Source organism: Mus caroli, unplaced genomic scaffold (assembly GCF_978045245.1).
Source record: "Mus caroli unplaced genomic scaffold, Mus_caroli_1 scaffold_9, whole genome shotgun sequence".
In the NCBI taxonomy this organism is placed as follows: Eukaryota; Metazoa; Chordata; class Mammalia; order Rodentia; family Muridae; genus Mus; species Mus caroli.
Window position 1 is genome coordinate 9766831 of NW_028227264.1, and position 12430 is coordinate 9779260.

At 41.9% G+C, this 12430-nt stretch overlaps 1 protein-coding gene across 9 annotated transcripts in view; it reads right to left on the bottom strand.

Moving 5' to 3' along the window:
- Utrn (utrophin) overlaps positions 1-12430 on the bottom strand; it is a 489906-nt gene that overhangs the window by 291300 nt on the left and 186176 nt on the right. For all 9 annotated transcript variants that reach the window (XM_085842639.1, XM_085842635.1, XM_085842637.1 and 6 more), the window contains 5 exons: positions 11875-12036; positions 10774-10902; positions 9794-9967; positions 7983-8138; positions 5208-5378 (listed from right to left, as the gene is read on the bottom strand). In XM_085842639.1, coding sequence (XP_085698765.1) covers positions 5208-5378; positions 7983-8138; positions 9794-9967; positions 10774-10902; positions 11875-12036 — 792 coding nt within the window. The remainder of the gene's footprint in view (positions 1-5207; positions 5379-7982; positions 8139-9793; positions 9968-10773; positions 10903-11874; positions 12037-12430) is intronic.

Below are 12430 nucleotides of genomic sequence, written 5' to 3' on the forward strand. Positions count from 1 at the left end.
CATGTGTGTATGTGTATGCCCTTGAGGATGGAGGTGTGCGTGTGCCCTTGAGGACCACCAGATGTTCCAGACCTAAAGCTACACTCTGAGATTGGGTCCTCAAAATGAAAGCCGGGTCTTCTGCAAGAGCAGCAAGTGCTCTTAGCCACTGAGCCACCTCCCCGTGGTACAGGTTCTTAAATCAACGTTTAAAGAAATCACTTCAAGGAATTCAAGTTCTTATGTGAACACTGCTGAAAATCACATTTCTGAATGGGTACAAATGGCAAACCCACAAGGGAGTCAAGGCTGAAACACTGCCTTGGTCATGACATTTAGAGACGCATTTGAAAGGCAGTCGGGTATTTCCTGCTCTTACTCTTCTTCCCCAAAATGAGAGGAAAAGTCTATTACAAATGAACTCTGTGTAGTTCAGACTTCCTGCACTCCTTCAGTGGTTCTGTAGTAACTGACTAAAATTGGCTGGAAGAACCATAAAAAATAACAACTACAGACAAGTAATTAAGTTTAAATAATACATACACAAGTCTGGTGGGTTTTATGGTAAAAAGTGTTTAAAATAATATTGAATGTATGGAATAAATTTCCCACTTACATTCACAAATAAAAACACCACTTAAATTCTGCATTTAAATATTGCATATAATATTTAATTTATGAAACTAAAATGTCTTCTAAATCGTTAATGGTTTTAAATCTAAAAAACGCATCATTGAAAAGGTGGGCAATCACCAAAGAGCATACATGGCCTAGACCTGGGTACCTGCATGTATGTAGCAGATGTACAGCCTGATCTTCATGTGGGTCTCATAACAACGAGAGCCGGGGCTATCCCTGACTCTGTTGCCTCCTATGGATCCTGTTCCCCTAACTGGGCAGCCTTGCCTGGCCTCAGTGGGAGAGGATGTGCCTAGTCCTGCAGTGCCCCAGTATGTTAGTACCCAGAAGGGAGCCTCCTCCTTCTCAGAGGAAAAGGGTAGGGGAATAAGAGAAGGGGTTGGGGGGGGGGCTACAATCAGGATATAAAGTAAATAAATAAATAAGCTAATAGAAAAAGAAAAGGTGGGTGGCTATGCTCCACATCAACGTTCCTCCCACCCCACTGAGGGGAAAGTGCTGGCTGCTTCCTAGATGCCACCCTAACTATGTCAGATCTGTAAAACAATTAGTTGGGAACTCAAGGTTATATATTTCACAAGCTTACCACTATTTATAGTCTATCTTCAAAAAATGATAGTTAACAAAAAAATGGAACTTATGAGACCAGAAAAAAGGATCATCAAATATTAATATATACAACTCAATATCACCTATATATTATATATGCACACATATAAAAGCAATTAGTAAAAAAAAAGAAAATGCACATTTATATGGTAATAAAACAAAATAATATAAAATAGATGCATTATTCATATACACACACACGTATATATACCCACACATATACACACAATGTTTATACAGGAAAAAATTAAGATATTATGAGGAAAAGTAAAAGAGCTGAAAGGTCAGGAGAGTGAGACATAGCATTTTAATAAGGCCTGAAGCCTGTCGTGGTGGTACATGCTAGTAGGATGTGCTAAAGAAGCTGAAGCAAGAGAATCACCAGGGTGAGGCCAGCCTGGGCTGCACCTAGAGGCCAGCCTGGGCTATACCTAGAGGCCAGCATAATGGCTCAGCAGGCAAAGGCATTTGCTGTTCAAGTCTGAAAACCCAAGTTCCATTCCTGGAAAGCACATAAATATGGAAAGAGAAGACCAAGTTCTAAAAGTTATTCTGTGACCTTCACATTTATGTCCTGGCACAAGTGAGCCTCACTCATACATTCTATCACATACATGTGCACACACACAGACATGTATATACACAACAATAACAACCAATATTTGTTTTATTTATTTATAAATGATTTAACAAGGCTGGCAGGGCACTCGCATGGCATGGGCCAGGACCTGGGATTAATCTCCAGCCCCCACAGAAACAAAAGGCAAAATACAAAAGTTCTCATCTAACAAGTCTAGCTTTAAAGTAAATTCACACAAAAGTTATTTTACAAATTTGGGGACTATTACTATAAAAGTACATAAGCCACGAAGAGAATCATAAAGAGAAGGACCCTCTACTGAGAATTAAAATAGCTAACCGAATGACATCACTCAGCAGTTTGGGAACTGGGGGAGGGTAGAAGACCAGAACTGTACAACAGAAAACAACAATGATATATTAACTACTGTGTTAGACTAGAGAAGAACTCAGAGATCAGACCGACAAACCTGGGAGCATCCGTTTGTTCTTTGGGGAGAAGTTCAGAGCCTCTCTCCTAATAGAGAGCAAATTAACCTCTAAGGATTAAACATTAAAGTTGAAGGGATGAGACTACACAAGATCATGAAGAAATTCTACAGAAGCTCAGGGTCACGGCAGCCCTTCTGAAACGGAAGGCAGCAGTAACAAGGAACTGATTATTCTGTTCTTTAAAATCATACTTAAGTGTGGGTTAAAAAAAAAAAAAAAAGGACAGGAAGTGAACCACAATGACAAAGAAAGGAATTTTTTAAATACTACACAACACAGCAAGCATTAATAAGTCTGATGAAGAAATCGAAATTAGCAGTTTAATCTGGATATTTAAAAATGGTCAAAACTACAGGAAAAATATTCTTCAAAAAGGGGCTACCGATGGTCTATAAGCCATGGAAGAGGTTCTAACTGAATAGTCAGAGACAGTGTTTGTACACCATTGTCGAATGTATTTTCAAAATCCAGGGAGGAATTGATGCATATGTGGTGCTTGTAATGCGCTGTCTATGGCACAGACTTGAAGCACACATGAGATTTAAAATGGGTGTATTCTTTGGCCTTAGATTTTCCAGCTACTAAAACACATTCAGGAAGCAATTATAAATGTATGCTGAAAATCAGCCATAGGAATGTTGTTCATAGAACTGTGCATAATAATGAAAATGGAGGGTGGTAAACAGCTGTGAGTGGAAGAATTGGGCAATAAAAAAAAAAAAAACAACCCTAGGAGTAGGCTTGTCTAACATACACTAGAAAAGCAGAGGAAAAGACAAACTGCCAAGCTCACAGTTAGCTTCTGTTTGACTTTATTTTAGGTCCTATACATAAACTGTGACTTTAGCAACTCAGAAAGCCAAGGAGAGTTTGTGATCTCTGTGAAACAGTGAAAGTTGTAGAGTTAATAAGGAGTGTCCAGGCCCTGATGGCACTGGCCTGAAATCCTCACCATCAGGATGCCGAGGCATCAAGAGTTCAAGACCACTCTGAACTACATGGTGAAACCCAGTCTCAAAAGAAGAGGAATGATGGCACAGGGAGGGACGAGAGCAGGGGAGGGACTAGAGCAGGGGAAGGAGCCTGGAATTGCCCAAGGGAAGAGAAGAATTGCTTTCAGCATACTAAAGAAAGATCAGAGTTAACAAACTCAACTTGGCTTCTTTTCTTTTTCAGTCAGTCAGAATACACTAGTGACCTTCAAGTTCCTTTTCCTTCCACATCCCTCTCTCTGCTCCTTATCCCCCACACACAGAGCATGAGTTCCTTTCCATGAACTGTCTTAGAAACTGGAATATTCTTCCCAGAGCAACAGCTTGACTTTCTCCCAAGTGTCCCCGCCACTGAGCGTTCAGGCGAGTGGGAGTTATGTCATTCAGCCCGAGTCCCTTCTCACAGAGGTCACAGGAAGCGAGAGACTCTGGGTAGTCCAAGTTTCTGTAGCCAGTGGATCCTGCGAAGGTTCTCAAGCATGCCTGTGCCTTTCATACAGAAGAAACTGAGGAAAAAGAAGGCCTCCATTCAGTCCTGTGTCCAGCTCAGAAACAAGACGCTATATGTTAATTCCTAAGTAGGAATTATTCCAAATAGCTAGAAGGCTAAAGGAAACTATGTGGGTTTTGCTTTACATTATGTGACTATGATTTCTGCATCAGTTATTTTGCAATAGAGAGATAGATAGATAGATAGATAGATAGATAGATAGATAGAGGGATAAAGGTAGTGATAGCTATGTAGCAAGAGATAGATAAAAGAGAGAGAAAGAGAGATACAAATATAAATATAAATATAAATATAAATATAAATATAAATATAAATATAAATATAAATATAAATATAAATATGGAATGAATACTGGGAGAAAATGTCATGAACTTTCAAGGTGGTTAATTTTTTTCTGTTGTTTCTTTTCTTTTCTTTTTTGAGACGGGTCTCTCTACATAGCCCTGGCTATCCTGGAACTCTTGAACACTCTGAGGTCTACTTGCCTCTGCCTCCGAAGTTCTGGAATTAAAGACGTGTACCACCACACCCAGCTAAGGTGGCTAACTGTTAATATAACATCTTCAGGTACTACCTAAGCATAATGTAAGAAAGGCCCTGATGACTCCTAGGAATTCAGCACTTTTGGAAGGGAAATGAAGTGTTTTATCGGGGCTGTGGAGGCAGCTCAGTTGGTAAAGTGCTTGCTGAATAATGAAGACCTGAGTTCTGATCCTGCACACTGCTGTAAAAGTCAGAAACAAGAGTAGAATTCTAGCACTGGGAAAACAGAGACAGGAGTTTGCTGGCAAGTCTAGCCAAAACAGTAAGTTTCATGTTCAGAATGAGAGTTTGACCCAGAGAAAGCAACTGAGAAGGACATATGACATCAACCACAGGCCTATACACATACATACATACACACACACACACACAACACACACAAATTCACATACAATCACACCGAATCTCCCACACACTCACAAATACACATGTGAACACTCACACACATTCATATACACTCATTCACAAACACACATGCACACATTTATACTCACACTGACACACTTGTGCATACATGCACACACACACATACACACACAAAAGTACTGTTAAAATGCCTGGTTTTAGCTGAGCATAGTTGCACACGATGGTGACCCCAGCACTGGAGAAGCTAAGGAAGAGAAGCTCTGCAGATTTATGGCCAGCATGTGATATTCAATGAATGCATGGCAGCCCAGGTTACAGAGAGAAACCTTCTCTGAAACAAGGTGTATTCAAAATGTTCTTCCCAGATCACAGAAGAGGGAAAGAAAGTAACAGAGAAGAGCAGAGGTTACAATTAATACGAAATAGAGGCAGTGTCCAACCAGACTGTCAAAAGCAAATGCCACTGATGGGACATGTCCAACCCAACTAAAACTCACTTTAGCCCAGGAGATTTCTGTGTCCAGGTCACCAATCACACCTTCTGATGTGGATTTCTGCACTAGTTCTGCCTCTGTTGCAGAGAGCCATTCAGAGAGGATGGCAGCCTCCTTCTTCATCTTCCTGGACAGCTGTGAGGCTCTTTCCAGGTCCTGCTTCCCTTCTGTCACCTAAACAAGGGGGTCAAGGACATGGTGAGTGAGTCAAAGATAAACAAGGGGACCAAGGACACTGTGAGACAGAATAAACAAGGAGGTCAAGGACACAATGAGAAAGACACAGTGTGGTTCAACTGAATCCATAACACTCAATTAATAGCACCAGAACCCAGCCTGGTCTACAGAGTAAGATCCAGGACAGCCACCACTATACAGAGAAACCCTGTCTGGAAAAACAAAAACAAAAAACAACAAAACAAAACAATAGCACCAGAACACAGACTTTAAATAGTATACACTTGGGTCTGGAAAGATGGCTTAGTGGTTAAGAGCACCGACTGCTCTTCCAGAGGTCCTGAGTTCAATTCCCAGCAACCACATGGTGGCTCAAAACCATCTGTAATAGGATCTGATGCCCTCTTCTGGTGTGTCTGAAGAGAACAATGGTGTACTCATATGCATAAAATAAATAAATAAATCTTTAAAAAAATAAATAGTAAACACTTGAATTACAGAATGCTTCTCTGACTCTGACATGCCCGAGCAGCTCCACAAGTACCACCAAACTTAATGCTCACAAAGATTTCTGCATCAGGAAGAAAAGCATCCAAGCTCAGCTTGTAAGGATGCACACTTTTTCTCAACCTCATCAATGTGGGCTAAGGGCATCTGCAAGGGACAATAGGAAGATGTAAGGCTTTACCTGACTGCTCATCCCTTCCCTTTTAGCTACAGAACCATTCCTTCTTGGTAAACATTTTAAACACTCTCATCTCATTTCTCTCTCTCTCTCTCTCTCTCTCTCTCTCTCTCTCTCTCTGTCTCTCTCTCTCTCTTTCACACACACACACACACACACACCAACTTCCCTAAATATCCACTGTCTACTTTTACCATATGATCAAAGCGACTTCTTAGAGTGTGGTGCTATGCCTGACTTCTCACACATCCCTTGCAAGGCAACAGATGCAAAGGACATTTTTAAGTGAACACAATATTCACAGAGCCAATGACCGAACTCATCTTTGAAATACATACTACCCTCCTGGTTTCCCAGAGCTCGTCCCTGCCGTACACCTATGACACCTGGTTATCTTCTTATTTTAAAGTTTGCTTTGCTAGTCCGTAACACTTGCTCAGTGGCCTCATTTTTCCTCATCATATCCTCTCCCTAGCTAATTTCTTCAACCCTGAAAACTTTCCCACTTCCATGGAGATGACTGACTCCACCCGATCAGCCCAGATGTCTTCTCCAGACCTCAGTACAATTGTTCTCAACCTTCCTATCACTGTGTCCCTTAAAGAGAGTTCTCATGTGTGGCAGCTCCCAATCACAAAATTATTTTCATTGCTATTTCATACCTGTAATTTTGCTACTGTTATAAATCGCAACATAAAATACCTGTGTTTTCCAACAGTCTTAGGTGACCCCTGTGAAAGGGACATTCAACCCTGAAGGGGTTGCGACACACAAGTTGGAAACCATTTGAGCGTGTGTGTAAGTACCTGACATCTCAAACAGAGTTAGATTGTCAACACATCACAAAGAAGCATATGGTTTCTGCATGCCTCTCTATCTTTCCCGCTATCGCCCCAATGTTCCAGTGATGGCACCACCGCCATCCGAGGAAGCAAACCTAAAACATAAAAAACGTCATGCCTTATCTCTCCCTCTCCTCCTCCACCAGACTAATGTAGCGCCATGTACATCCCAGCCAAGCTCCAGGTAAAATGACAGAGCCAGGCATCCTTATCCCTCTAACCCCATACCCTCACGCCTGCACGCACAAACACATAGTTCTTTCTGCCTCCTCCTGCCTCAGGGCCTTTACACAAGCTGCTCCCTGATTCACCACGGTTACTCTCATCGATCTATCCATCCATCAGAGCTCACTTTATGCAGCACTTCCTCAGAAAGTTTCCCTATGCCAAGGCTGAGCCTAACATTAATTCAGCGTGGAAGAATTAAACAACTGCCTAAGCTGGGCCTCATGGTGCACACCTTTAATTCTAGCACTAGGGAGGCAGAGGCAGGTGGACCTCTGTGAATTAGTGACCAGCCTGGTCTACACAGCAAGTTCCAGGGCAGCCAAAGCTACATAGAAGAGAGACCCTGCCTCAAAACAAACAGAGAAAACACTATCTAAACCAGTTTTTCAGTATGGCCAGGTTTTGCTTTCACGTATTCTTTGGACTCTAAATTTCAGGGCAAACCCTCAAAGTCAGAGGACAGTTTTTGTATGGGATTCAGCCACAGAAAATGGCCTACCAACTCTTAACACTCACTCATTAAAGTATAAAACGGACGCTCTTAGTCTCGGTAGACTACCTACCACCAAGTATTTCCTAGATCCTGACATGATAGCATACCTACTCAATTTAGATATCCAAAACCAAAGTTTATGCAGAAACTATTACCTTGTTGAGTTTCCTTAGAATAACTTATGCCAATGGCCATGGAAAATATAAATATTATCCTGTATTAAGTAGTCTAAAAATATTTATATAACTAATAACGATTATACTACTGATGTACAAGTAAAGATTAAATTTGATAAATGTTGGGAGTGGGGGTGACAGATAAATAGAGAGAGAAGAGAGAGAGAAGCGCCCCACCTGTGCGCCCAGGTCATTGTAGAGGACTTTCAGAGATGTAAGCTGGTCATCCATGCTTTTCGGGTTGTCCGTCTGCTGCTTCTGGACAATGTGCCTCCCCGTTTTGATGACAGTCTCAACTTCAAGTTTGACTTCACTCAACGTTTTATATAGTTTCTTTAGAAGAGAGAAAAAAAAATTCCATTGTTAACAGAAAATTCCCCGACTGGCATCATTTCAGAGCACAGCTTCTGGGGCTGGACAGATAATACCTCATCCCGGATATGAAAGGGCACACTGTCTGTCTTGAATGTAGTTTGAAGGTTGAATTAAGTGAAGTCAGGATTGTAATGCTTCTTCAAATCAGATAATAAACTAATAGAGTTTGCGCGTGTTTAAATATAAAACAAGACGTGCGTATTAAATGTCAGTAGAAATCCTGGATAAGGGCTCATTGTAACCATGTTTCCTTCAAAAACGTTGGGAAGTTACAGGATGCAAACTGGAATGTCTCTGTGTGGAATCACACTGTAGGGATGCTAGACTCCTTAGTGAGAGAACATGGGCTTACTATGCACAAGATCCTTGGTTCAACTCATGGCACCGAATGAATATTCTTTAATCCTAACACCGGTGACTGGAAGACAGTTGCCTCTGGCAATCTGTGCTGGAAAGAATGTGGAATTCCTAACATGTATTTGTTTCTATTTCTCAGAGAAGACAAATGTACCATAATGAGTATAATTTATATTCTGAAATACACTTAATACTTTAAAGTGTCAAAATGGATAGGACTATGAAATTGGAGTTCAACAGGTCAAATTCCAAACTGCCTTCATCCTTGTCACCTTGAACACCCAAACTCTATCTAGGCAGCTTATCCATACATGAGCATCCAACTCAAAACACTTCAAGGATACAAAGCCAGTATCTGTGATGTCAAATACAGTGACATCTGCCACTCTGTCCCAATGAGCAAACAGAGGCTTACAACACTTTCATGTGATTCAAACGTCTCCTACCTGTGCACTATTCCAACCACGTAAGAAACAAACCATGGAAACGACAGTCCTACCAATATCTCCTCCCAGGCCCCTCTAAGAAGAGCACCGGGCACAATAAGGCTAAGTTCAGGTCCTCCCGGCAACATCATTTAAAACTCTATTAGGGCTGGAGAGATGGTTCAGTGGTTAAGAGCACTGTCTGCTCTTCCAGAGGCCCTGAGCTCAATTCCCAGCAACCACATGGTGGCTCACAACCATCTGAAATGGGATCTTCTGACATGCAGGCATACATGCAGATAGAGCAATTGTTTAAAAAATAAAAAACAAATAGAATTTGTAAACCTCTCTATTAAACTAACTACAAACAATGAAACAGTAAGGTCTTATTTGTCATTCATTTCTGCCCATCTGAAGTTTAAACTTTGACTTGAATGTCATTTTCCTAGCAAAACATTTTTTTAACTCTATAATATCCCAAATATTAGAGGTACTTCAAATTTATTGTGGAAAGTTTCATTTATCAGTTGCATCCTGCAGAGAGGTCTTTCCCAATTCATGCTGTAGTTTATGCATTTCTTTCTTTTTAAATCCATGTTATTTATGTGCAATCTGCTTCCTTTATCTGTACAGACCATACCTGTTGCTTTCATACTCCCCTATTTCTCTTATACTGTCTATTTTTTTTTCTGGGAGAGCCACAGTTCTTGTTGTTCTGACACAGTCTCCATCATCTTCACACCCTGAACTAAAGAATAAGAAGGGATGCTCTATACTAAACCGTCAGAGCAGCTCTGGCCGTGTGAGCTGCCTGCTGGACCTCAGGCTCACCATGCACTTGTCCAAGTGGGCCTGGATGACGTCAGGGTCCACATCCCTCACATCGAGGACATGAAGCTCAGCCTTCACTCCCTCCAACACACGCTTGCAGTCCAGCATCCGCTGCTCGAAATTCGCGGGCTTCTGGAAAAGCTGGAATTTGGTGGAGACCTCTCGAAGTTTCCTCTGTTTGCAGAAATAAGAATAAGCCACTCACTCACTTTCGCTCTCACTAGATATTACTATAATACATAATGCCGAAAGACTTTTCAAAAAAAAAAAAAAGGCCAACCCAGGAAACCCCAGAGGAATTAGGATGGTCACGTAAAGCAGTAGTTCTTAGCCTTCCTAATGTTCCCTTTAACACAGTTCCCCACATTGTGGTGACCACCCCCCCAACCATAAAACTATTTCACTGCTACTTCATAACTAATTCAGTGACTGTTATGAATCATAATATATTATCTGATACAGAGGACATCTGATATGCGACCCCCAAAAGAGTCACGCCCCACAGGTTCAGAACCACTGCTCGGTGTCATGTGTGAGCAGTACTCAGAATTTCAGTCTCCAAACTAGATCTGGCGACAGATGGTGTCTCTGGATGAGAAAGTCCATTCATTTACTCACTTTTTCATGACCTAGACCTCAGATGCCTTCCACCACATTAAGAGTGGAAGCTCATTTCCTTCCACCTACTGAGGCCCTGAGTGCCCAGACATGAGCCTCTGAGATCAGAGAATGGGCTACACAAAGCCAACTGCTGGCCTGAACTCATTCCCTCTTCCCAGCCAACTCTTAAAGCTCATGGTTTCGTTACCCAGCTAACACCCTGTTCCTGCTGCCAGGAGGCGCCATGAGCCTTTAATACTCCGCTCCCATCCCATGTTTGAATCATAGTACAGAGCGAAGGCACCAAAGTCCTCAAGTCTTTCTGTCTTTCTTTTCTATACCCACCATACATAAAAAGCAAAGGGAAGCCTGGTCCTTACCTGTAGCATGTCCATCTGACTTCCTCCTCTGGTGGCCCTGCCCTCAGGGGACGTCGGGGGCTGGGAGCGCACATTCTTCCTCAGCTCCTCCAGGGTGAGCTCATGGGCTGAGATTTCTGCTTGGATCTTCTACCAAGAAGATAAAAAACGGGAGAAGGTGTGTTTTTAAAGTATACAAAGAAGCCCTGGGTAATGGCCCATGCTTGTAATCCTTAGCACTCTGGAGTCTGAAGCAGGAGGATGGCTGAGTTTAAGGCCGCCCTTGGCTACATAGTAAGTCCCAGACAAGCATGAGTTACAGTATGCCTTTATACAACATGTATGTTTTTATATAACAACAGTTTGAATACAGCAGTATGTCTTTATACAACAACCACGTACAGGAAGAAATAATAATACAGACGTTCAAGTTAGTTGTATAGTATATGATCCTATATCTAATACACATTAATAAGCTTGTGGGATATATGATAATAACAAACTGTTGCACAGTACACCACTGTGTGCCATGCACATGCTAAGGTCTTTGCATGTCATCATTAATGTTCACATCTGATGTATACAGAATAAACTGCCTGAACTGTATAGAAAGAAAGAGAGAGAGAGAGAGAGAGAGAGAGAGAGAGAGAGAGAGAGAGAGAGAGAGAAAGAAAGAAAGAAAGAAAGAAAGAAAGAAAGAAAGAAAGAAAGAAAGAAAGAAATCTATTTTCTAACATATCAACTGTGTGAAAGGAGCTGGAGAGATGGCTCAGCTGTTAAGAGCACCAGCTGCTCTTCCAAAGGATCTAGGTTCCTTTCCCAGTCCCCACAGGGTGGTTTACAACAGTCTAACTCCTGTTCCAGGGGCCCCACTGCTGTCTTCTGGCATCCACAGGCAGTAGGCACGAGCACAGTGCACATATGCACATGTAAGCCAGACACCCATATGCATAAAATGGTAAGGAGAAAATGTGTCAAGTTCTCACACAAGGAACAAGAACAGTCCCCACCCAAAGGCTGTTCCATACAAGGTGCTTGTCCTCCTGACTCTGCCAGTGAGGACCAGGCTACATACAGCTGCCCTTTCTCAGGATACAAAGGTTCTCGGCTTTGCAGCAATACCTGAGCTTCCTGTGGCAGTTGGAAGGCATCGATCCTGTCCGTCAGGTATGTGGTAAGCTGTTTGTCCAGCTCCCCCAGGCTCTCCTTCAGCACCTGAAGCATGTGGTCAGTTTCACGGAGGACCTGGAGTTGCTTCTCCAAAGAAATCTGTTTGCTCTCCGCCTGCACAGAGGAGACATTTCCTTTGTAACTGCTCAGCACAAATATAAATAGCTGAATGTGCCTTCTGGCCATGCAGATTATAATAAAGTACTGGTTCAAGACTGTAGCTCTTCTTATAAATAATTAATAACCATCAATAATAAGAGTGCAAATGTTCTTCTAGTATCTCATGGACACAGCAGCTGAACCTCTCATTTTAAAAAAATTATTTATTTATTTCATTTTATGTACATTGGTAATATGACTACCTGTATGTCTATGTGAGGGTGTCAGATCCCCTGGGACAGGAGTTAAAGACAGTTGAGAGCCACCATGTGGGTGCTAGGAATTGATCCAAGGAGAGCATCCAGTGGTTTTATCTGCTGAGCCATCTCTCCAGCCCCTGAATCTCTCA